At 40.7% G+C, this 27,248-nt stretch overlaps 2 protein-coding genes across 32 annotated transcripts in view; one reads left to right on the plus strand and one right to left on the minus strand.

Moving 5' to 3' along the window:
- LOC102758751 (double homeobox protein 4C-like) overlaps positions 1–25,910 on the plus strand; it is a 54,936-nt gene extending 29,026 nt beyond the window's left edge. The window contains exon 2 of the mRNA XM_006764130.1: positions 25,805–25,910. Coding sequence (XP_006764193.1) covers positions 25,805–25,910 — 106 coding nt within the window. The remainder of the gene's footprint in view (positions 1–25,804) is intronic.
- PTPRD (protein tyrosine phosphatase, receptor type D) overlaps positions 1–27,248 on the minus strand; it is an 833,389-nt gene that overhangs the window by 755,115 nt on the left and 51,026 nt on the right. The window lies entirely within an intron of this gene.

Genomic DNA, 27,248 nt, shown 5'->3' on the forward strand with positions numbered 1-27,248 from the left:
ATTATATTATAATTAAATCTATGAGCATTTCACTGAAAGGTTGTGTTTTTTTTTTTTGTCATTTACAGTTATTGTTTTACTTTGATTCATTTGAAGGAAAAATATTATATCTTAGGAAAGATCCGTGGAAAGTATTCTGATATTATTTATTTATTTATTTTAAATTACTTATCTCTGAGAATGAACTTTCAGATCATCCCCTCAAACTGCATGACAATTATTAGAACTCTATAGAGTATCTGGATTATTAGAATACTGGCAATAAAAAATAGGAGAAACAATTTGATTATAGGACTGAATGAACTGAAAATAATTCTAGTTTTTGTCTACACAATGGAATACTATGCTATTGTAAAAAGGAGGGAACTCCTACCATTTGCAACAGCATGGATGGAGCTGGAGAGCATTATGCTAAGCAAAATAAGTTAGTAAGAGAAAGATAAACAACACATGATCCTACTCATTTGTGGGTTATAATGAATAATATAAACTGATGAACCAAAACAGATCCAGAGACAGAGAAGCATCGATCAGATGCTTAAACCTCAGAGGGAAGGTAGGGGAGGGTGGGGGTAAGGGGAAGAGATCAACCAAAGGACTTGTATGTATGCATATAAGCCTAACTAATGGACACGGACGATAGGTGGGTGAGGGCATGAACGGGAGAGGCGTGGGTGGTGGGGGCAATGGGGGGTTAAGGACACAGGTAATACCTTAATCAATAAAGAAAAGAAAATATTATTGATTTTAACTTTTTTGTTTTCCAGATATAAGGAAACTAATTTATTTTCTTAAAGCAGTTTGGTAAATTATACTTCCACTAGAGGCCAAAAATTCATGCATGGGGGGTGGGGAGTGTCCCTCAGTGTGTCCTGCACCCTCTCACAATGTGGGATCTCTCAGGTAGGGTCTCTAGGCCTGGCCAGTGATCAGGGCCTATCAGGGCATTCCTTCTCCTTTCTGCTGGCAACTGGCCCCACCCCCTCTGCTTCCACTGCTTGCCATCTGTGTGGTGCTGCCCCCTTCTCCCTTGACACAGGTCACCTCCCTCTGTGGGCAACCGGTGTGGGGCACAATTGCTTGGCTGGCCTGGGCCTCCCTCTGCATGGTGATCGATGGCCAGGCCCACACAACAGCCCCAGCATCGCCCTTCCTACCTGCTGCAGTGCAGTCAGCCAGTGGCCTGGTCCTCCCTCTGCGGGGTGATTGATCATGTGGCTACAAGATTGATAGCTCTGCAGATGGAGGTCCTGCCTACCCCCCACAGCGCCATCAGCCAGGTAGCCTGGGTCTCTCTCTTTGGGGCTATGAATCATGGGGTGATTGTGGGGTGATAGCGGCCCCCCCGATCAATTGCATCGCACCTGCCTTGGCTGGCCTGGTAACAGTGCATGTCTTAGCGTGGTTTCTGAAAGATCATCTGGACGGTCATTCTGCTGCTTGGTCAACTCGTATATTATGCTTTTATTATTATAGACTAGAGGCCCGGTGCACAAAATTCATGTGAGGGGGAGTGGTTCCCTCAGCCCAGCCTGGACCCTCTCACAATCTGGGATGGCTGGCTCCTAACTGCTTGCCTGCCTGCCTGATCTCCCCTAACTGCCTCTGCCTTGGCCCCTACACCTGGGACCCAGGCTTCCCTCCTCCAGCTGGCTGCAGGCAGCTTTACCCCAGCTTTGTCAGGAAGGATGTCCAGACTGACGTCCGGAAGACATCTGGTCTATCCGGTCTAATTAACATATTGCCCTTTTATTAGTATAAATAATCAATATTGAGGTATTTGTATTTTTCCCCCTACCTAACCCCTCCAGAATTTGGAAATTCTTAATGAGTGAGTGCTGGAGGCTAAAGAACAGTAGTTAGCATAATAAATGGGGGAAGTTCATCAGAAGGCTGATGGACATCTTCAGCAGGGCTAAAGATCTGCATATTATTACCTGCTGCCAAACAGCTGAGGGCAATTCCCCTAACCTGATAATCCTTTATTGTTTACCAAACCTTACCTTTGATATGTATATCTGCTTTGCTAAAGGGCAAAATGTGTTACTAAAAAGCCTTGGGTCTGGAGATTCAGGGAGCCACCCATGAGAGGTTGAAGCCTCCACCTGGTTCCCCCAAATGCTTTCCAAATTTATATTTCTTGTCTAGTCTTTTTTCATTTATGCGTAGCCCTTGTCCAGATTCCTGAACCCTTGCTGCAGAAAGACTTCAGCAAGGCTCAAAGATTTGAATTTACCCCAACTTATAGGCATTGCAAGCAAAGACTGATGGCAACTGTGTGGCTTGGCTTCTTTGCCCTGAGAAGAAACTTTCTTGAGATTCCAGCAAAGCAGATTCAAAAAGCCTATATAATAAATTGCTATTCCTGTTGTGTTTATGCAAATAATCAGGCCAACCTGGAACTCAGCTTCTACAGTAAATAAATTAGTCTTGATATGGCTCTTTGATAAAAATGAGGGTAATCTTAGGGAGAAAAATTGTGTTTCAGTGGCAATCATAATACCCAATTGTAGGTAACGAATTCCATGTAGTTACTAGTAATTGTGTTCAGAGTTTTGTTTTAAGGTTGTGTCTGTGTATGCCATACAGACCCCAGCACCTGTTGACATCACCAGAAATGTTCTAACTGCAGTCTGAGTGTCACTGTTGTTTTGTTCTAGCAGAAGCTTTATGCCTAGAAATCTTCTCAATCCATTTATGATTTACTGCATACATTAATCTTTATGTTTTGTGTTCTGTTTCATAGACTATGCCTATGTCTCTGCTTAGCTAATTGCTTACTCACATAGTATGGGCCTCACTATAGAAGCCATCTATTATCACCGTGTCCTAAAAATAGAACTCTACAGTCCTAGATGGTTTGGCTCAGTGGATAGAACATTGGCCTGCAGACTGAAGGGACCCGGGTTTGATTCCCGTCAAGGGCACATTCCCAGGTTGAGAGCTCAATCCCAGTAGGGGGTGTGCAGGAGGCAGCTGATCAATGATTCTCTCATCATTGATGTTCTCTTCTCTCTCTCTCTCTCGCTCTCTCTCTCTCTTTCTCTCTCTCTCTCTCCCTCTCTCTGAAATCAATCAAAATATATTTTTTTAAAAATAAGACTCTACAGTTTGTACTTAAAATTGAGTCAATGAAACATGGATGGGCTAATGTCTTCACTTAAAACCGCCTCCCCCTTTTTGGCTTTCTCCTTCACTTGTTGGACAGGGAGGACTTCAGGACTCCACTGCCACCCCTTCTCCACCCCCATTAGCAGAAAGAAGTTACAGGGAGACCCTTTTTCCTGAAAGAATTCAGAGCCAAAATCCATAAGTGGAAATATAATAGGCCAGGACTAATGCAGTTTAACAAGACATCTTCCATATAAAACTAATCACATGACTATGAGATGACATTACCAAAAGAGGGAAATGTTAACGGGGAAGGGCATGTAATAAGAATAGAGCCACAGTTGTTTAGTAATCACTTCACTAACTATAGATGAGTTTTCTGACAGAAAATGGAAGATGAAACAAGGCTGTAAAAAGAAGATGCCTACATGGGTCTACTTTGAGAAGAGACCAAGGACAGGACACACTTTGATTTGGTTGCTATGCCCGGGCCCTGACTCGGTCAGGGAGTTTTCCTTACTAATGCTGATAATTCTCTGGTCCCAGGAATGGGCTGAGCTGTTTGTAACATAGAAGATTAGCCACCTTGTTATCGGACTTCAGGAGCTCAAAGTCTGGACTGCAGACCCTTCCCTCCCCTTTCCATGTTATAGTTATCTTCTCCCTCATCAGCCAACTGGCGAGGGGGTGAGTAGAATTTCCAGGGTGACCGACTCCTCTCCCCATACTGCCGGCATTATTGGAATAAACACGCATATAGGATTCAACCCTGTCTCTGCTTCATTTGGCTCTAGTGACAGGCAACCTTAGACTGATTGTGTCCGATTTCAGTTCCTCTGCACATTTAACACTATACACAATGGAAGTGGGGTGAGACTTGTGGCTTATGGTATGGAGAGCTCTCACAGACATCTCTCAGGGCAGAGGACCTAAAGGGTTTCCTTAGATGGGAGAAAAGGGATTTTCAAAATCTGTCCTGCCATTTTTTTGTTTGTTTGTTGTTGTTGTTGTTGTGTGTTTTTTTGGTGTACTATTCCCAGAGGGACTGCAATACTGGGTCAATGTGTGGAGTGGACAGAGCAAGCTCCTATTCCAACTCCCAGCTTCAAAAATCCATTTAATATACTGTCCTCAGATAGAAGACATATCAGATATTAAACTGATAAGAACAGATACTACACTTGATCTTAGCCAAAAGGCTGAGAACCCTCTACCGGGGATCAAGCCTGAAACTGGAACATGTGCCCTGATCAAGAATCAAACAGGTGGCCGAAACCGGTTTGGCTCAGTGGATAGAGCGTCGGCCTGCGGACTGAAAGATCCCAGGTTCGATTCCGGTCAAGGGCAAGTACCTGGGTTGCGCACACTTCCCCAGTGGGGGATGTGCAGGAGGCAGCTGATCGATGTTTCTCTCTCATCGATGTTTCTAACTCTCTATCTCTATCTCTCTCCTTTCCTCTCTGTAAAAAATCAATAAAATATATTTAAAAAAAAAAAAAAGAATCAAACAGGTGATCTGTTTCATACGTTGATGCTCAACCACTGAGCCACCCTGGCTGAGTTGCCTGAACATTTTCTATTTTGCTTCCTGTCATGTCAGTTTGGTTCAGATAAACTCATAAAAATTCTCTACACATTTGGACAACCCTACATTGATAGGAGTATTAGCCAAGAACTTAGAAGAGCAGAGGAAAAATTATGTCCTCCCTTATGTAGGCCATACAGTGCCTGCCACAAGTACCTAATTCTGCCTTTGGGACATCAAAGCAGCCAGACATAGTAAATGAATGAGTGGCTGTGTTCTGATAAAACTTTTCTTATGAGCATTGAAACTCTAAATTCATATAATTTTCATGTGCTATAAAATAATCTTTTGAAAAAATATAAATATTTAAAAATATATAATCACTTCTTAGCTCACAGGCTCTACAAAATAGGTGATGAGTAGATTTGGCCAATGGGCCATACTGTGCCAGTCCCTGAGATGCATGATGAAGTCCTGGTTTTTATTTACACTGCATTCATACTCAGGTGTTTTGTCAAGGCTGGTGGTAATAAGGTTTGTAAAAAGGGTTATTTCTAAAGCCACTAAAGCCCACTGTCATTTTCATTGAATGCCCTACTGTCAACCAAAACAAGTGCTGGAAGAACTATTTTGGATAGTATCTTGTTAGGGCCTTAAAGATACCTTTTTATAGTGAATTGCACTGAATGATTGGTGCCTGGTGTCTCTTTACTTACTTTCTGCCTCATTGATATCAAACAACTCATTAATTTATTCACTTAGTCATTCTTTTGTCCATTCTATCATTCTACTTTAAATGCCAGCTGCTTTCTCTAACACAGATTAGTTAGCCATGATTTCTGAACTGCAAGAAAGTATAATAGCTGTGATACAAACAAGCTGATATCTGGGTTCTACTGTGATAAGTGTGAGCAGTGAGAAGTGAATTTCAGGACCCCACGGAAGAGAAAGGATGCTTGGCAAGGCAGAAAGTACAATTAAGACTTCAAATAAACAAATCTGTTTGAGACATTTGAAGAAAAATACACTTATTGCCAAAAGCCTCAGTTAATACACGTTCTATTTATTTATACAATAGTGTACCAATTGCCTGTATATTCTATAGTTGCAGAATTTTAAAAACAAAAGACATTTGACTAGTAATCTATTTGGATTCTCAAATTTAATGAGAACAAATGTGACCCTGAGATGAGAAGGGAGAAGTTCAAGGTCATTCAATTCTTACTAATCAAAGTTCTTCAGTGCCACTTCAGTATTGTTTCTACTATACTAAGCATTCCTTGCCTCTTTCATGGATTTTTACTAATTGCACATTGTTTATTCCCTCTTTTCTATGCAGATTATCTAAGTCAACTTTCAGAGTTCTTGTTTCTTCAGAGATACCTTAATGATTGTAGTTGACAAAAATTGAGAAAGTGCAATAATAACGCTCAAACGATGTTACCTTTTTGGGTTTTTCTGCTGATCTGAAGGAAAAATACAATTACCTCAGCTCTTAGACTCAGCATATTGTACTCTTCATGCCAGGTTACTCCATAAATGTAATTATCATCATTTGTGGTTCTCACAAGATTATAGGGACTGAGTACTTCATCAACTAAGATCAGAGTTTCCTGTGGCACAAAACAAGACACGTGGATAATGATCTGGAAGGGTGGATTAAACATACTGAATGAGAGAGCTACACAGTGAAAATGTTCAGGGGATTATCAGTTTAGCTTTTCAAATCCATTCAACTGAAGTGAAACTGATGTGGCTCAGTACTATTTTGGGGTTTAAACTTTTACATTTCAGACTTCCTGCTCTTTAAGGCTTCTACCATTTAATGCATCAGAGCAGGGTCCACATTCTTTCCTTGCCTTCCCCCCCAACCCCAGTGATGGGTGCACATTTTCCCACTCCACCCAGGTTCTTCCAGATACTTGGGGGAGACACCACACAAGTCCCTAAGGCAGAAGCTCTGGAGACACAGGGTTCTAGAGTTTTGTGCTTTCCTCCAGGACATCACTTAGAAAAGTGGGGTATATGGCTAGGATCCCAGAAGAATTTCAAGGGACTGAGCACTGCAGCTACAACTTAAGCAGTTCTGTGTGAAGCATTCATTACTCATTGTGATGATTGTTATTACTTAGGCGGTTATTGTTATATTCCAGGGCTTCCAGCACATTATTTCATTTAATCACCACAGAATCCTATAAAACAGTTACATCAATAACAATAAAAAATAATAATGGGTTTGCGCTCCTGGCTATGTTTTAGAGCTTCTTCTAAGTGTTTTAGTATTTTACATGTATTAATTTATTTAATCTTCCCAGCATCCGTAGGAGTTATTATTACCATTTTGAAACTTGAAATTATAGTTACATAATATGCTTAATGCCACAACTAATAAATGGCAGAACAAAGTTTGGAACCTAGACAGCCTGACTCTGGAGGTCACATATTCAACCACTGTACTGCAGAGAAGCTGTCATAAAAGGCAGCCAATGGAGGGAATGTATCTTTACTCCCACACTCTTCCATAGGAAAAAAGAGTCTTATTTGCGGAGCCCTACCTAACTTGAATAGGGGTATCATTTAACAAAAGAATTCAAGTCACTGAGCAAATGCTATGGTTGGTGGATCAAATGTTCAACAATATATATATAACTTATTTTGTCCTGAAATCTATGCCTTATCCATCCCCATGGATTCGAGTTGTTAGGTAGTCTTTCTTATTATCCTTGAAAATACTTCTGCATAGAAGAAAGTGATTATCTGTCTAAATATCCATCTATCCATATTCTGTGTTAATTTAATCTCCACCCTATGAGAGGCCTATTGATCTAATTGAGAGAACATACTCCAGGGATAGTCAGCATTTGAAATCCTCTAATCAGAGGCCCGTGTTCCCAAGGTATGCACTTTAGTTATCTTTATCTCTAATATGCTTATCTGATTAACATTAGAATAGCATAATGGGTATGAGAAATTATTTTTCATTACTAGTATGAGTGACAGAAGTAGTATGCAGGCTTTCCTGCCCTTGCAGTAATGAAGTATAAGGATCCAGAGACCAGGTTATCTCTATCTTTTGGAACGGGGCCTATGGCCAGGTTCTGAGCACACTTGTCACCACCCTAAATCTTGCTGCTAGAATCTCTGTTGCATATGCCTCCAGCAAGTCTTTCACACAGGCGGGATCAAAACAATAAGGAGCTTACAGCTATATGCTTGTTTGCCAATGAATGCCCGAATAATCATCCATTTCTTAGCCTCGTTTGAGTGCAATATGGTTTTAGGAGAGGACTTAGAACACTTCTCTGCCTCTACTCAATGAACTTTTATTTGGCATCATTGCGAATGGTCTATTGCCTTGGATCAGTTGGCAGTTTGTATGTGCAAATACACACATGAGTGCATGTATGCATGCATACGTACATGCCCACACAGGAGAGTGGTACAATAGAAGGAATAAAGCAGGAAACACAATGGGGCTGCCAACTATTTATGTATGGGCTTATTTGTCCTTGTCCCTTAGGTTGGAAAGTTTTTCATCCAGAAATTCCCCTGAATTTCTTACTGGTGAGCAAGCCATTTGTCTTTTGTTCCAGAGATAGTAACACGTTATTTATGATCCACACTTAACTACAGTTGTTCAGATCTCTGTCACCTCGAGGATTGATGGTTAAAATGCATTCTACTTTAGTCTTCCCTCGTCAGCTTACATGCCTTTATTTGTTCCTTGAAAGCCTGTGCTGTGTATATTTCATGGAAAAATCTGGTGTAAGTGCTCTTCTTTTTACTTTTTATGTGTGACAAATGTTCAAGCCACTTTTCTCCCTCAAAATTTCCATCATTATTGCTTTTTTCCTTTCTTCTAATGTTGCCAGGCTTCTTCCCCGTGTCTTTAAAATACGAAAGCCATTCAATACACAACATAATAAATACTTCTCCAAGCCCTCAGGGCTTATATCATCCAACATTGTTTCTAAGCCTTTAGAGCCATGGTTTTCTTGAGTTATGGGTTTTCATTTAAAATTTATGTTGTTTGCTTTTGTCTATATGAATTAAGCATTCTCTACTGAGTATGGTATTTCTTTAACTTTTTTCTTCTTACCTTTTGTTTTTATTTTCTTCTCTAGGCTTAGCCATGAACTTTTTCAACTAAGAGTAAAGATATATTGTGAACCAGTAAAAACCTTCATTTGACTCAGTCCAGAGTAAATAAAATAGTATTAATAAGAGGACTTTCATTAGGTTAGATAGGCAATGCTATGCTGCAGCAACAAATAATCCACAGTAACAACAATGATATTATTTCTCCTTCATACAATGTTCACCCAAGGTTGAAGGAAAGTCTAGGACAGCTCTCCTCCATGCAGTGATTCAGGGATCCTGGCTGTGTTCATCGTGTGGTTATACCACTTAAAATACTTGGCCTATGTTTTCTCCAAGTCAGTGGAAGAGACAGCGGGTCATCTAGTGGATCTTAAGTGTTTCCCATATCGCTCTTCCTCACAGTACATTGTCCAGACCTAGTTAGCAATGCCTGCTTACCTGCAATGGAATTCTGAATACCAGGTAAGTAATGATTGTCTCTGCCTAGTGTTTTCATAGAGGAAGAGCTAAGCGACTGCTGAGACCTTCTATTATGAATGTTACCCAGAGCAAAGAAATGCTTAAGTCATCATACTTACGATGAGCATGTATCTACTACTGAGAGCTATCCTTGTAAGTAACTGGCATCTCCACTTAGAGATATGAGTGAGTGGCATCTCATCAAACTAAACTCGGTTTCCCTTTTCCCACCCCTGCTCCTTGAAAAGTGCTAAGTATGAGCTATAGTCTTGTATGCCACAGTCAGCCTATTCCTCTCCTTCAGGCAAGAATCATCGTGATGTGGGGGTGGGGTGGGAGGATTTGGTGAGCTCCTTTATTGGTGGCAATAAGTGATGAGGGAAGTCTTCAGCTGGACCTCTGTATCTTTAAGGTTGAATACTGCTGTGGATCAGCATCTTGAGAATTTTAAAATAGATTCTCAACGTTGAAACCTTGCTAAGCTTGTTATACCTTATCGATATCTATGTACAGATTAGAAACAAAGTCCTTAAAAATGCAGTGTCTGTGGATTTTTCTTTGACAATTGCAAGAAGGAGAAAGGAAATCTGGGATGCTCAAGAGTGGTCAAGGAGAGAGGCTTGGGCGTCAGTCAGGTCTGGGCTTAAATTTTCTCACTGTTGCCTATTATCCATTTGATCGTGAGTGAGTTATTTGGCCTCTGAATCCCTTTGAAATAGAAATACAAAGACCTACCTCAGCGGTGGTTGTGAGGATAAAATAAGTAAATGTACATTAGCTGTACATGCACTTAGCAGTAAGCATTCAATGAACAGTGGCGATCAGTATAACTGCTAATTTAATAAGCATGACAGTAATAACACAGAGTAAAAGGGAAGAATTATAAGAAAAGGGAGAAGACTATCTAGGCCTGAGATTTCCCTGATTTTAATATAGAAAGTTTTGTAAGAAGTTTCCTGCAAATATTACTATTTTATTAATGGTCACAAAACTATTAACCACAGAGCTTGATCTTCCAGAGACCTGAAGCCTCTTTTCATATTCTTCTTGGTTGACATTTTTCCAAATTTTTTCTTTGTCTTTCTGCTAATGGTGGGAGTGGAAATATTTAATACCATTGTCTACTTTCTTTTTGATTTTGCGTAGAGATGGTGGCCTTCCTGATCTGAGTGGGCAAATTTGGGAGTGTGCCAGAAACACTAAGCCAGGAACAACTGTAAAGAAAGTGCAGATGTTGAGAATCAATATGTAGATGGAAGATGAGAGAGCTATTGGTATGGAAGCCATGGCCGTAGAGTAAAAGCAATATGCGGTGAATCAGGTAGGACTGGACAAATGAGCTTGGTACACACCAGGAAATACAAGGAGAAACTATAAAACTTAAGGTTGGGATGTGGACAGGATAGATATTGTGGCTCTTATCACAGAAGGAAATCTGATAGGGGAAGATTAAAAGAAATTTTGCTCTAATCTTAAAGAACTCTAATCTTTTTTTTTTAGATTATTTTTTGATATATTTTATTTATTTTTTACAGAGAGGAAGGGAGAGGGATAGAGAGTTAGAAACATCGATGAGAGAGAAACATCGATCAGCCGCTTCCTGCACACCTCCTACTGGGGATTTGTCCGCAACTAAGGTACATGCCATGCCCTTGACCGGAATCGAACCCGGGACCCTTGAGTCCAAAGGCCGATGCTCTATCCACTGAGCCAAACCGGTTAGGGCAGGACTCTAATCTTAAAAGGCTCTAAATCCTTGCTTGAAGTCTGGCTAGACAGGCTCACTGCCCGATTTCTGGTCAGGACACATGACTGGGTGGCAGACTTGATCCCCAGTAGGGTGCATGCAGGAGGCAGCTGATCAGTAATTCACTTTCATCATTGATGTTTCTCTCTCTCTCTCCATCTTTCTTCCTCTCTGAATCAATTATATATATATGTAAATCTTTGCTTGAAGGATGATAATATGTGTACTGTTACATCTATGGTATCCTCCAACTCTATCCTTGGTCCCATCTCCATTTCCTTCACTCTCAATACTAGTGACACCCAAATCAAAACCCTGGCACATCTCTCTAGGACAGTTTTCTCAAAGGGTGGTCTCTAGACCAGCCTCTCCAACATCCTCTGGAAACATGACAGAAATGCAAACTATTGGGCCTCGTGTCATAATCAGAAACTTTGGAGCTGAGACTCTAAAACTTGTGTCTGCACAGGCCCTCTTCATTGATTCTGATACACACTAAAGTGTAAGAGCAATTGTTACAGAATATACCACAGGGTTTTCACATATCACAGTATTGCTCCGAATGTAACTCATCTCTCTTTCCCCAGTTCTGCTAATATACCCAGTCCCACTGCTTTTACATAAATGTCTCAAGCTAGTTGCTCGAGCAGAAATCTGAACTTTTCCTCTTCTCCTTGCTCACTCCTCAGATCAAATCTCCAATCATCCGAATAGCTCACAGATTCATGCCCTCTTCTCTCCACCTGTGCAGACCACATCCACTCAGCCCGTGCTATTGAACGGCCTTCTTGCTGAACCACTATTTTGTGCCAAACTATTGAATGCAGGATACATTCTTGTCCTTTCTTGTTTTGTAAATGAAGTTTTATTAGAATATGGACATACTCATTTGTTTACATATTGTCTTTTGCACTATGACAGGCGAGTAGTTGTAACACTGTGTGGCCCACAAAGTCTGAATATTTACTATATGGCCCTTTCCTGAAAAGGTCTGCTGGTCCCTGTGCTAAGTACTGGGTGTACATGCAGAGAAAGATGGATGCCATATATGTCCTCAATGTATTTCAGCCCAGCAGAAAAACCCCAGAAGATAAAGTGAGCTATTTAGTTATCTGGGTCAGGAGCTCCTGACCTAGCTAGGGGATCAAGAAAGGCTTTGCCGGAGTGAGATGAAGCTGAGTTTCAAAGGTTATGCACAAATTCATCAGACATAGGAAAAAGGAGAAAAGTGTTACAACCAGAGGAATTACCTCCATTCATTCATTCACTCATTCATATAATTTCTCTCAGTACTTGGTATTGTCCTCAGTACATTCTGCTTTTCAATGTTGTTGACTCTGCAATAATCATTTAATAAGATCCCTTGACTAAGTCTTTAGAGCAGGAACCCACAGATTCCTGCTTTTCTAGAAAGTTCCCCAGGCCACAATGCTTTCTCCTTCTAGAATTAATTAAACACGACATAGCACAGCAGTGAAAATGCCTATTTTGAGCACCCAAGACACTCCACATTAAGATGCTCAACAGATTTTTTTCTGAAAGCCCAACACACACTTTGAGAGTTCCCAAAGTAGTGACTATCAGATTGTGGTGCACATCTGCTAACAAGTGGCCCAGATAGAGAAGTATTGGTGTAACAAATTTGCCCAAGAGTCTGCGGCAAAATGTATATGCACCACTGGCTTTTCAACGTGAATCAATCGCCTGCGAGGTCTGAAGTGATTTTGGTCATGCATTCCTCTTTCCCACTGAACATTATTTTTCTCTTTGTAGAAATACTTAAGGAAAACATTTCAATTTCTTTATAAATTCGAAAAACTATATCTGGAGTAATTATAAAGGCATTTACTTACTTTTTCTCTCCCCCCTCCCCCCTTTATAAAATATATTTGTATTGATTTCAGAGAGGAAGGGAGAGGGAGAGCGAGATGGAAACATCAATGATGAGAGAGAATTATTGATTGGCTGTCTCTTGCATGCCCCCCACTGGGGATTTGAGCCCACAACCCAGGCATAGGCCCTGACTGGCAATCAAACAGTGACCTCCTGGTTCATAAGTTGATGTTCAACCACTGAGCCATACCAGCTGGGCTTTCTCCCCCTTTTTAATTGTATGATACTAACAACAACAACAAATTTCTTCTCATCAAAGACAGGAGCTTCAGAAGCACTTTTCCTTCCTCTTCTGGTAGAAAAAAAAGGTGTAAAAATGGGAGCCAGGCCACTGTAATTGAGAATTGAGACTCGGAGAATTTGTGGCCAGAGCCATTTTTCTTCTCTTACTGCTGTAACTTTATCTGCTTTTGCTGTTGTCCCTCTATCTCAGGCAAAACACATATCCCATGTTCCTTTCTGCCTGCAAATCTGTGCTGGAATAATTCCACCTGTTTGTAGCTGGCACTGATCCTCTTTTGGCATGAAAAGTGGAGACACTGGGGCCGTTAAAATGCTGTCTACTTTTCCCACATGTTGCTGGGTGCCCTCCTCCAGCTAATAACTCGCGTCCATCTACATAGTGCATTTTCACTTCAGGCAGGGATGTCTTTGGATGGCTGTTTAAGAGGTATAAATAGTTAGGGAATCTGAAAGACTTCTTCATTTCCCCCTCCTCTCCAGCTTCTAACATTCTCCATGAATCAGATTGCTGACTGCTAGCTGCTTTTCCTCCCACACAGCCTGCGTTCCTTATCACCCGCATTACTCTCAATCTTGTTGCAGATCTAGCTGATTAAAAACACTGGCCTTGAGAAAATTCTCTTTCTTGGAAGGCAATGCTCGCAGGGGATTATGTCTGTTTATATTGTAAGGCACTCCCTTCAAAGCCTCTGGCCACTTACTCTCTTGACTGATGCAAACCTCCACTAATTCCCTTTATCCAGATAATCCACTGGCTTCCAATATTCATCAAATGGCAAAATGAAAAGCTTTTAAGAAAGAGAATGAACGTGCAGGCTTAAAATCACATAGAATTTTGGTCTTAATATAATTGTGAAAGAAATTATGAGGAAATCAGGGTTCTGAATCTTATTTCCAATGAGATAACTTGGAAGAAGATAAAGTCCTTAAGTATAGCACCTATGTTTCGTACTTCTTGAATTACTTTAGTGGGTATGTGGATTCCAAACTTTTGATGAGGAAACTGAAATGTGTTTTTTGTTATTTTTTTCCTTCCTGATAAGTTCACCTTAAGACAAGCTATTCCAATCTGAGCTCCTGCTTCTTCCCTTTACATATGGAATTTCCTATTGCATTACGTGTCTCTCTTTCATGCCTAAATGAAATTCATTAGGTATTTAATACGCAGAGGAAACACAGAAATACCAACAGATAGGATATCTATAAAAAGGGAAAAGATCTTATCCTGAGGGAGTTCCACTCTTATAGTAAGGGTAGACAGACTTGTTCTGAGTCAGGGCCAGAAAGCTAAGGGAAGCTGAGAGATTCAAAGTCAGTCTTTTCCAGGATTCAATCATTCCCTTAGTAGTAAGAGAAAGAAAATGTGGTGAGGAAAGGGATGCTTTTGAAGTGGCGACATTTAGAATTCTATTTCCATATTGAAGAAGTTAATAGTTGAGCAGATCGTTGAGAATACCTGTAATATATGTGAATTAAAAGTGTTGTTAATCTATGCCTGTCCATTTAATCCTCTAATTGTGTTAGGGATGACATGTAGAATGATACTCTAGGATTCTTACATTTACTGCCAGGGTTCCACCAAGGAATATCAAGTATATAGGTGATCTCCCTACCTATATTTATATTAAAAAAGTAGTATAGCACTTCTTTCATTCTTTGAAGAATGCAGTCCAAGAAAGTGAATAAAACCAAACACAGCCTCAGTTTTCTTTATAGATGGCAATATGGTATAGTTAAGTATCAGTTCACTTAGTATTCATCAAAAAAATAGTCTGTCATTTGGAGCAAGGTGAGAAGAAAGGATTCTTTAGGGTGGGAGCTAGCAAGTTTCTTTCCCAGGTTTCCTCTGTATTTGATGAATGGGTTGTTTCAGGCAAGTGAAATAAAATGGTGAGGATCATTGTAAGAAAGCAAGCAGGAGAGCTATAAGCCACACCCTATTGACCTGAATCGTCAAACACAAAAGCCACCATTGAAGCTCAGCCAATGCAAACAGACCAGCAGACCACAGGCCAATCGCGGTGCCTACCAGGTCTGATGAAGGTCACTCAGGTTTCCTGAGTGGTCTGATGCACAGAGGAATGCATTGATGGTCTAACAGTTGAAATGAGTGCCTCTCTGTCTCTCATGTGCCCTGTTATTCGATAGCTCCACAGTCACGGAATGAATGCACTGAGTGGTAAAGTGATAAGGATCCTGGGAAAGGCCTCTTACAGGGGAGAATCCGACGTGGGGCTTGTGGAAATAGAAAGCCTCTCTAAGAGCAGCGTTTGGCCCACAGATAGGTACCGCTGAAGATATTTGAATAAGGGAGGGAGGATAAGCGGATTTCAACTTGGCTAAATATTTTTAACCACAACAGCGGGAACATTGACATTTCTCCAATCCTGACCCCATAATCTAGTGGTTGTGTTAGAGAAATTCTCATCATTCATTCCTGGGAATAAAAGATGCTTGACTTGCCTTCCTTCCCTTCACAAAGATTACAAGACACTCCCTGACCCGAGAATTTTCCCTGCTCCAAAAAATAAGGGAAAACTCTCTCTTTCTCTCTCTCTCTCTCTCTCTCTCTCTCTCTCCCCCAATATATTTATATTGATTTCAGAGAGGAAAGAAGAAGAGATAGAAACATCCATGATGAGAGAGAATCATGGATCGACTGCCTCCTGCAAGTGCCCCACTGGGGATGAGCCACAACCCAGGCATGTGCCGTTGACCGGAATCGAACCTGGAACCTTTCAGTTTGCAGACTGACGCTCCATCCACGGAGCCAAACTGGCTAGAGCAGAAAACTCTCTTGGCTTCTGGTTCCTCTGGTTTTGCTCCTGCTTCCTTGCATTCACCTGTGTTTCCTCCATAGCCATGTGGCCCTGCGGACCCCGCATGCAATGGACTGAGGAGCCGCAGTGGGGAGCACAAACTAAGCTGGCTTAATGCTGGACTGGACCTGAGCTCCAACCTGGAGTGGAAACTCTAGACACTGGCTTTGATCCTAGCTCTGTTGAAAGCCCAGCTACGCTTCTATGGCAGCGCAAAGGGAAATGGGACCTTGGAAACTCAGGCACACAATTCCACAGAAATAAAGCTTTCTATAATATCCCATCCTCCCAGGGGGCCTCCGGAAGTTCTCATTCCAGTGGAACCCCAAGAACCCCATGTCCCCTAGTAAACAGGTGGGGCAAGGAGATCTCCCCACCTATAACAGAGGCTCCTGTTCAGATTATGGGTCTTGTAGCGAAATGCTTTCCTCCTGAATTTTAATATAAACTCTAGTGAACTCAAGGATCAGTGTTGTCTGTAGGACATGGTGTGTTTATCTACATCTCATGCTGGTGGGTAGACATTAGAAAGGACCGAATTCAGGGTGTCCAAACCCAGCTTGGATTACTATCCCAGATTGGAGTGTGGAGCATTGCCTTCCTTACTCACAGCCTGTAATGATATTTCAGGCTAAAATGCTTAAATACATTTAGATTTTGGTAAATGCGTTGCTGGTGGTTATTCTGTCTTGGGGAGGGGTGTGTGTGATTATTTTCAAGAGATCTTCCTGGTTTTACCTTAATAACATTCAAGTTATTAAGAGAAAGCCCCCCCCCCCCTACACCCAGGGGATAGGATTCTTCAACCATGCTTTCTCTTAATACTATGTGCTTTTTTATTTATAGCATTTAAAACATATGGTGTTTTTTTTAGAGAGACAGGAATGGAGAGGGAGAGAAAGATAGAGACATAGATGAGATGAGAGAGAAACATTGTGTGGCTGCTTTCTGCATGCCCCGTACTGGGGATTGAGCCCGAGACCTGGTAATGGAATGAGTGATCTGAATGGGAATCGAATCAGTGACCTCTTGGTGCATGGGACGGCACTCAATCCACTGGCCACACTGGCCAGGCTCATTTACTAGTAGAGCATTTGCCACAGTTTGTAATATGTGCTTGTAATCATAAAATCGATCCAGAAGGATAGTTTGCCTACTCTGGGCTCCCCAGCACTTAGTACAATGCCTGGTATGTAGTAGGAACTCATTAATTATTTGTCAAAATAAATGATAAATGCCATCTGGGGGTGGTCAGGGTAGTGGAGAAGAACTTAAGGTTTTAAAAACAGGACAGACATAAGCCTCTTTCCTTCCCAAATATATTAAAGGAAGTTGGCTCTTGAAAGAGGTACAACAGGGGGAAAGGAGACATATATAAAGGCTTTTGGGGAAAAAAAATGTTTGAAGAAAAAAATAAAAGAAAGAGGGACAGCAATTGCTCAGCGTGAGTGGCTCAGTGGTTGAGCGTCGACCTATGAAGCTGGAGGTCATGGTTCGATTCCCGGTTAGGGCACATGCCTGGGTTTCAGGCTCCATCCCCAGTGTGGGGTGTGCAGAAGGCAGCCAATCATTGATTCTCTCTCATCACTGATGTTTCTATCTCTCCCTCTCCCTTCTTTTCTGAAATCAATAAAAATATATTAAAAAAATAGGGCCCTAGCTGGTTTAGCTTAGTGGATAGAGCTTTGGCCTGTGGACTATAGGGTCCCAGGTTTGATTCTGGTCAAGGGCATGTACCTCAGTTGCAGCTCCTCTCCAGCCTGGGCCCTGGTTGAGGCTCTTGCAGGAGGCAACCAAAAATATAACGGTATGTAAGCAAACATTAATTTTATCATTGCTCTTGTTCTATTTTATACTATACTTTCCAAAATACACCTATGTTTCTATGAAAATTGAAGCGTGTGTTTTTTTGCAGCTCACATAAACTTTTATCTTGTTTATTTGGCCCAAGTTAGCCTTTGAGTTTGACATGCTTGATCTAAATGATCAATGGAAAAATATCCTCGGTTGAGCATTAAAAAAAAAAAAAAATAGAATAGGGACAATACCTAAACACTGAATATAAACTTTGGGGTAATTTTTGTTTTTCATGAATTTCTAGCATGTTATAAATAAGTGGAATCTGAGCTAAAATTAGTATGTATTTCCAACTAAGAGCTCAGGAAATTGTTGTTTTTAATTTTTTTTTCCAGGTGCATTCAACTTATATTCTAGTAATTAAATCTGTTAGGTTGGTAAAATATAGCTCCATTGTGCCTACTACTTTCATTAGCATCTTGTTTTATTTATTAATTTACCATTTTAAATAACTCTTAACATGTACATAAGCATAATAAAGTGATTCAAATGAAAGAATGCACATGAAATGGCAACACATCACAAAAAGCTATGCACGCAAACTATTTTAAAATTATTGTGTAATTGAAATTTCAGTAAGTCCCTTGCCCAGCCCCAGTTCAGAGTTGGTAAGCAAATTGAGAAACAAGATATTTTCTTATTCAATTACACTTTATCTTTGTACATGCCTACACTCATGCTGCAACACAGTGTTTGAATAAAAGTATTCTGAATAAATAAATAAATAAAAGACTAGAACCCTGTGTTTTCCTAGAACAAACTGAACTTGAGAAGCTTTATTTTAATGTTAATGTGTCCAAAAACCTTTTAGCCCTAGCTGGTTTGCTCAGTGGATAGAGTGTCAGCCTGCAGACTGAAGGGTCCCAGTTTTCAAGGGCACATGCCCAAGTTGTGGGCTCAATCCCCAGTAGCGGGTGTGCAGGAGGCAACCAATCAATGATCCTCTCTCATCATTGATGTTTTTACCTCTCCCTCTCCCTTCCTCTCTGAAATTAATAAAAAATATATTTAAAAAACCCAAAAACCTTTTATAGGTTTAAACTAATTATAATAGTAATATTTTCAGAAATAGTGAGGCCTGATAAACTAGATTGATGTACTACTTTGAATATAATGGTAGAGTTAAAGAAAAGAAAGGAAAAGAATTAATGGATTCAGGTTTTGTAGCATCAGAAAAATATAATTTAAAAAAGTACAACTGTAAATTTAGGTACACATCCTTAGATGGGGCCACGCAGGAAAACAATGAGAAGCATAAATCTGAGTATCTTCAGGCCAAATCTGCCTCTGACATCTAGACCAGAGAATCAGCCACATTTGGGCCTTTTGGTCATTGCAGAACATAAACAATAATTGTTACAGTCTTTGACTATGGTTCTGCAGGATTTGAAAGCTGAGTTCACCATAAAGTGTTTAAATATGTTTTCAGCAGAAATAATATAATAAAAGTGCTTCCTCACTTATTAGCATGACCAAATGATCTCCCTGAGAATACATGGCAAGCTTGATCCCCAAACTGCAAGGATTCACAGATTAAATGAATAGACACAATTCACTTAACCCCACTTAACTGGCCATTTTCTGCAGAAATTAAAGTGGGAATATAAAAATGCTGCTCAATTTCACACTGTATGCACCTGGAAACTTTTTAGTCACACCCTGGCTTCCTATCTACTTTCTAGGATTATCCATTATTACTCTCTACTTCAAGAATCTAAAAGCTTCCCAACTAGCTAGAAAGAAACTAGATTCTCATATTCTCCCACCTTTTTTTAATCATCAAGGAAATGCAAATTTAAAAAGAAGGATCTCTTACCCTTTAAGACAGTATGGAGGGACCTGGAAAGTATTATGCTAAGTGAAATAAGCCAGTCAGAGAAAGACAAGTACTGATGATCTCACTTATATGTGGAATCTAAGGAACAAAATACACTGATGAACAAAATAGAGCCAGAGACATGGAAGCATGGAACAGACTGTCGAATCTCAGAGAGAAGACAGGGGTGGAAGGGTGGGTGCGTGGGGTGAGGAGAGATTAACCAAAGGATTTATATGCATATATGTATAATCCATGGACACAGACAGTAGTGTGGTGAAGGCCTAGTTGGGGGAAGGGGAAATGGGTTTGGGGTGAAGGAGGTCAATGGGGAAAAAAAGGGACCATCTGTACTACTTTCAACAGTAAAGATAAAATTAAAAAATAGATAGTATTTCTAACTAGTTAAGGCAATAAATGAGCTGGAAAAAAAATAAAATCACAATGACATGTCAGTGCACACCTGACAGAATGGCTATTATCAATAAACTTACAAAGAATAAGTGTTGGTGAGGATGTGGAGCAAAGGGAACCCTCCTGCACTATTGGTGAGAATGTAAATTGGTAGAGCTACTGTAGAATACAGTATGAAGGGTCCTCAAAATATTAAAAATAAAGCTGCCTTGTGACCCTGAATTCCACTGCTGGGTATTTATCCGAAGAAATCCAAAACACAATTTCTAAAGACATTTTCACCCCAGTGTCCATAGAAGCATCATGTGCAGCAGCCAAGATATGGAAGCAACTTAAGTGTCCACTGCCAGATGAATGAATAGAGGCTGTGGTGTATAGAGACAATGAATGTTACTCAGCCATAAAAAAGAATAAAATCTTACCATTTGTGACAATATGGATGGAGCTAGAGGATATTACTCTAAGTGAAATAAGTCAGACAGAGAAAGACAAATACCAAATGATTTCACTTATAACTGGAATCCAAAGAACAAAATAAATGAACAAAAAGGATACAGAGAACAAATTGATGGTTGCCAGATGGGAAGAAGATTGAGGGGCTGGGTGAAAAGGGTGAAAGGGATTAAGAAATACAAATTATCAGTTATAATAAGAGTCATGGAAATGTAAAGCACAGCATAGGGAATATAGTCAATAATCTACACTAATAAAAGACAAACATGCAAATTGACCATCCCTTCCCTAAGCCTTAAGTCACGCCCACCAGCCAATCAGAGTGGCTATTTGCAAACTAACACAACCAAGATGGCAGCTGGCAGCCACAGAGCTAGAGCAAGCAGGAGGCTTGGTTGCCCCAATGATGGAGGAAGCCAACTTCCCGCCTGCCGCTGCCAGCTCGGAGCTCCACTCAAAGCAACAAAGTTTCAATTATAGAAGGTAAATAAATCCCAGAAAAAAGAAAAAAAGAAAAAAAGGAGAGGCTGGGAGCTTCCATCGCCAGGTGGCTTGGCCAGCCTGAAAACAGCCCTCAGCCTCTCACCAAAACTGGCCAAGCAACCCAATGGGGTGAGGGTCCCCACTGGGGGGGGGGGTTGGTCAGCCTGAAAATGGCCCGCAGCCCCTCACCCAGGCTGGCCAGGCCCCCCATTGGGGACCCCAACCTGGAAGGGAGTGTGAGCAGCCTGCAAAACCCATCAGCCCCTCACCCAGGCTGGTCAGGCACCCCAGTGGGACCCTGAAAAGTAAATTATGAGAGCACTTTTTAAAATACAAAACCAATATTCCTTTACTTCTGACAAAAGTTATACACATAGAATCACACTATATTTTATTGCAATGATAAAAGAAAGTTAGTGGGCCTAAAACTCTGGTAGTAGATATGGACATTATTCATCTAACAAGATATTAAGGCTCACATATTTCTATGTCACATTGAAAGACCAAGACACTCAAATTAATGGAGATATCTGTAATATTTTCTTAAGTAACATGAAAAATTCCCTTCCAAACCTGTATTTCCTTCCTCCCTTCCTCCCTCCCTCCCTCCCTCCCTCCCTTCCTCTTTCTCTCTCTCTCTCGTTCTTTCTTTCTAGGTTTCTTTTTGAAAGTATTATAGATGTCCCTTTGTTTATTGTTCCCCCCCCACACCCATTGAGCCCCTCCACTCCCCACCAGCCCCTCCCAGGCCTTCACCACTCTATTGTCTGTGTTCATATATGCATACAAATTCCCTGGTTAATCACTCTCCACCCACCCCACTCACCCTGCCTTCCCTCTGAAATTCGTCAGTATTTTCCATGCTTCTATGTCTCTGGAGAAACCTGTATGCTCTTTAGCACGGCATTCTGGGTTCTTTGCAGAAGTGAAATGAATTCGTTGAACATTTTTTAGTTCATCTATTATGTTTGTTTATTAATTCATGGGATTACTGAGCTACTCACTGGACTATAAATTACTGTGTAAACAAATTAGTTATCTTTCTAAAACCAGCAGGTATAGTCACTCCCTGTTGCCTTTCAATAATAACAAAAAGTGAGTTTCTCTACCAATGTCTCAGAAATTTGGTCAAGTAAAAAATAGGTAAGCAATAACTCTTATGATGTATTTATATAAAAAAAACAACCCTCTATTTTCAAAACAAAGTTCAAGATATTTATATTGAAATGCAGATGTAGGTTCAGAATCTCAGAAATACTCCTATAAATCCATTCACATTGTAAGAGTAAATGACAAGTGAATCAGTCTTTGTCACGTTTTACATCTCAAAATATTCAACATTTTAAATTTGTGTTTGGGACACAATGATTGAAACCATACCATTTTCCAAACTGTGTTCTTTAAAACACTTTTCCTCAAAGGAGGCCAGTAGATAGACATACAGTAAAGATCCCAGGGTCTACATAGCTTGTGAGGTGCCTGGTTCTACCCCTCTCTTAGGGTTTCGCAGTGCCATTGGCATATTGAAGGTTTTGAGAAGTCATAGAGTAGAGAAGTACCAGATTGAAGAAAAATATTCCCCAACCTTATTTGAATAAAGGTGTTATGCATGTGGCTTCTTAATAACATCTTGAGAACACTGTCTAGGACAGGGGTGGGCAAACTTTTTGACTCGAGGGCCACAAACCAAACTGGACTGGAGGGCCGGAACAAAAGCATGGATGGAGTGTTTGTGTGAACTAATATAAATTCAAAGTAAACATCATTACATAAAAGGGTACGGTCTTTTTTTTTTTTTTTTAGTTTTATTCATTTCAAACAGGCCGGATCCGGCCCCGTGGGCCGTAGTTTGCCCACGGCTGGTCTAGGAGGACATCAGTTTCAGAAATGCTGATTCAGTAATTACAAGGAGACCAGGAAGATATGTGCCATTAGGTACTTGCAGTGCGTTAGAAATCTCTTTAAAAACATCCTCCAATGAATTCAGCAGCACTCAAGCAATCTGCCTCCTTAATATAAATTATTGCTCATTCACATATATGTACTTGTCTTAGATGTGAGGCAATGTAAAAACCTATCAAATATCAAAGCTGTGCATGGCTCCATTGTTTATAAAAGCTACCTTTTTAGATTTAGACCTAGATTTTTTAGCATTTCTGAATTAGATCGTATTCTAGAAGTTATCCAGACAAATGTTTCTCAATCATAAAATGGAAATCATCTGAAGAGAGTTTCAAAAAATCTAGGTTCTCAGGCCTTAGGCCAGGAAAATATGATGGAAAAGGTTTAGAATAGTACTCTGATAGTTGTAGCTTATAATTTCCTCCAGAAATTCTTTTCTGAACCAAATTTGGAAACTACTACTTTACATAGGCCAAATTTTTCAAGGATTATCTACAATATTTCAATAAATGGTGACTTCTGAGCTTAAATACTTCCAAGACTGGTTGTGTCATTATAAGAAACTCTCCCCTGTGTGAATCTAAACTATAACCATGAGCTAGCATTTACTGGCTGTTTATTAAGTAGCAAGCACTATATCAAGCACTCTCATGCATTATTTCATTTAATTGTCACAATGATGCTGTGAGGTAGGTTCTATTATTATTTGTTTTTATTGATGAGGAAAAAAACTTGTAGAAGTTATAAAACCTTAAGAAATCACATTTGCAGTTGAAATACTTCTTAAAAAGCCAGGACAATTTCTATCTCTTTTGTTAATCTTCAGCTGAGGATATTTTTCCATTGATATTTTTAGAGAGAGTGTAAGGGATGGGGAGAGACAAAGAGAGAGAAACTTTAATGTGAGGGAGACACAGATTGGTTGTGCCTCAACTGGAGGCCAGGAACGAACCTGCAACCAAGGTATGTGAACTTGGTCAGAATTGAACCTGTGATCCCTTAGTCCGAGGCCAATGCTCTAACCACTTAGCCACGTGGCCAGGACAGGAGTTCTATAAAATAGTCACTATTACCATTTATTTAATGTTTCCAGAAAAGTATTGAGTGAGGAAGACCCCCTCACTACTCCACCCATAGAAGTTATGCCAACTACATATTTGTTAGAAAACAAAAAGTAGATGCCTGAGAAATGCTTTCACTATTAACAATTGCAAACTTCATATGTCACTCAGTGACATTTGGTTTCCTGAGATCCTACAATAAAATGACGTGTTACAAAAGAATCATTGTTACCTGTCAGATAAGATTTCTAGCTTTGCTGATAAAGAAAAGCAACACTTCTACAGAAGCTAGTCTTTGAAAAGCTGTATCTACATGGGGTTACTTTAACCTTCCAATATAAAATATGTATCTACTAGAGGCACGGTGCATTCATGCACATTCAAAGGAAATTAATTAAAAGGTGGCCAGCAGGGCAGGACTGGGCAAGATGAGCCAGACAAGCCCTGGAGTCAACCTCCCTGGTCCCTCCCAGGCTGGCCACACCTGGGGTAGCGCCAGGGCTCGAAGGGCATCTACGGAGTGGGTCCCTCTGCTGCTGAGGTCCCTCAGCCTGGCCTGCAGGGATTGGGCTGAAAACTGCTCTTCAACATCCCCTGAGGGGTCCCAGAGTGCAAGAAGGCAGTCTGCAAAGTTGCTGTTGCTTGGCAGCTCCTGCATTGAGTGTCTGCCCCTGATGGTCAGTGCTCATCATACCTACCAGCTAGTCAGCTGGTCGGCTGGTCACTTAGCCCTTTATATGTATGTGTGTGTGTGTGTGTGTGTGTGTATGTGTGTGTGTGTGTGTGTGTATGTGTATATATATATATATATAAGATTTTGAGGCCCAGTGCACGAATTTCGTGCACTGGAAGGAAGGGGTCCCTCAGCCTGGCCTGTGCCCTCTTGCATTTCAGGACACCTTGGAGGATGTCTGGCTGCCAGCTTAGGCCTGATCCCCCAGGTATTGGGCCTAAGCCAGCAGGCAGGTATCCCTCTTGCAATCAGGGATCCCTCTCTCCTTACCGCCTGCCTTCTCACTGCTCCTTCTCGGCTCGCTGCTCCTTAGTGCTGCCGCAGAGGCGGGAGAGGCTCCTGCCACTGCCACTCTACTCACCAGCCGTGAGCCCAGCTTCTGGCTGAGCAGTTCTCCCCCTGTGGGAGCGCACTGACCACCAGGGTGCAGCTCTTGCATTGAGCGTCTGCTCCCTGATGGCTAGTGCACATCATAGCGACCAGTCATTCTGGTTGTTCTGGTGTAATGGTCCCTTCGGCTTTTATTATATAGATAGATAGATATTCACATGTATATCTACAAAAATCAATGATGTGTTATTTAAAATAATAATATAAATATATGATAAAAATGGTTGAGTAAGTAAATATCCTAAATATATGAACCGAGTTAGCTGAAAGCTTAAAACCATCTAGACAGTAGTCTATTCTCTTTTCCTTTTTAGTCAAGTCTCCATGGTGGGTTTTATTTTGGATTCTTCCACACCGCAAACATAGTCTTAACTAGATGTTTATGAGGATTTTAAGCTTGGATAAATCTAAACTCCCTCTCATCCTAAAGTACTATGATACTTGCTACAGTACATGGCAAGAACATGTGGTTAGTTGGCTCAGCTGTCCAGACAATTTTGGATTGAAGTTCTGTTTTCTGTTTAGCTACATTCTGTTTCACAGACACAGACTGCGCCCTTACTCCCAACTAATATACATGCCAGTGCGTGGGGTAATGTGCAAGAGTATAAACACCCCCACCCCCACCCCTGGATAAACAATGCAAACCCACTCCTTCCCAATAATATAAAGGGTAACCTATCACCATTAATACAGTTACTGTCATTTATTTTAAAATAAATATACCTTCAGAGGATGCAACATATGGACAATGAGATTGCTACTCTATAAGATATTTAAATTCTTTTTTTTTTCAGCAAGCCTGAAATCCATAGAGAGAAGGAGAAACGAGAGTCAAAACAGGAGTGCTCTATTCAAGTAGGAGAATCCTCCATTTTTAGTGGAAAAGAGTCTGGCATTTAACAGATACTGAAACACTAAAGTTCATTTGTCATTCAATTTGCGGGCAATCATGTAGACATGTGTAAATATGTCTCTCTTCTCTGCGTCCAGTGTGGCTAGAGAGCGGTCCGGCTCCTGAGTAGAGGTGGCTGGGGATTGAGAAAATGAAAGAAAGAGACAGACACAGAGATGTAAGGAAAAAGCTGGGGCTGGGTGGGACTACTGTCCTCTGATGAAGAGACAGGGACAGGGACCCAGAGCCAATACAGTGTGTTTATTTTATACAGCAAAAAACAGGAAGTTTTACTAAAAGTCAAGACAAAGGAGATTATGTGCATTCTTGGGTGGGCCCCAGTCATATTCATTCCTTGGCAAAGCGTGTTTCCAGGACGTGGCCTTGCCAACGCCACTGGATTCGGCTGACAATAATTAAAGAAATGCCCATGTGCCTTCCCAGGCACTCTCTACAGACATGGTTGCATGCTATCTGTGCCATGTGGCTCTGACCAGATATAAAAATACAATTCTGGTGTTAGAAGCCCAGCTGTTGGGACTCGGGCACGCCTTGGAAATGCCAGCACACTTTCTTCTTCAGATGACTTCCTGTGTCCTTTCCAATGTTCCTCAGGCATGGCATAAAAAGTATCGTTTATACAACTCTTCACTCGAATAAGGCCTCTATTAACTATGAACTTGAAGGAGACTGCCCCCTACGTGTTGTATAAAGTCGGGAGCCTTATTGCAGTTCAAATCACAAAGCTGACCCAGAACTCTGCTGCCTCAGCTACACACAATCACATGTGTCCTGAGAGACAAATTCTTTCCCCAATGGCATCAAGAAACCCATATGTTGTTAGTTAAGCAATCAACCAAAATACTGATAAGAACAGAACGCATGATTTCTTAACCAAAATTAAGGATTACAGAGCAATACACTTTCAAGTCTGAAACCTGGTTTCTTTCACAATGAAAGCACACTACATGCTTTATTTATTTTATGTCAAACCATACTAAAGAATATTTCCAGAGTGAAAGGAATATAACATTTTTGAAGGGTATACTCTAGTTATAAAATGTAAATTAGAACAAGTAAAAAATTACTTTTGACAAGAGTTCAACAGAAATATCCACAAATGAATCGTGGTCAATCAAATTGAAGTGGTGGTGGTGATGTGTGGAATAGTGATGTAATGGCAGACAAAAATTGGAGTGTATCTAATCTAAGGCACGCCCTGGAAAAATAAATTGACCAATAGATAGCTATTTATTTATGTAGGCATTTTTGTCTAAAGTGTGGGGGAGGTGGAGGGAACTATTAAGCCTGCCTATGGAATTATGACTGGTAAGCAAAGCAGGAAG

The sequence above is a fragment of the Myotis davidii genome, unplaced genomic scaffold, assembly GCF_000327345.1.
Source record: "Myotis davidii unplaced genomic scaffold, ASM32734v1 scaffold361, whole genome shotgun sequence".
Lineage (NCBI taxonomy): Eukaryota > Metazoa > Chordata > Mammalia > Chiroptera > Vespertilionidae > Myotis > Myotis davidii.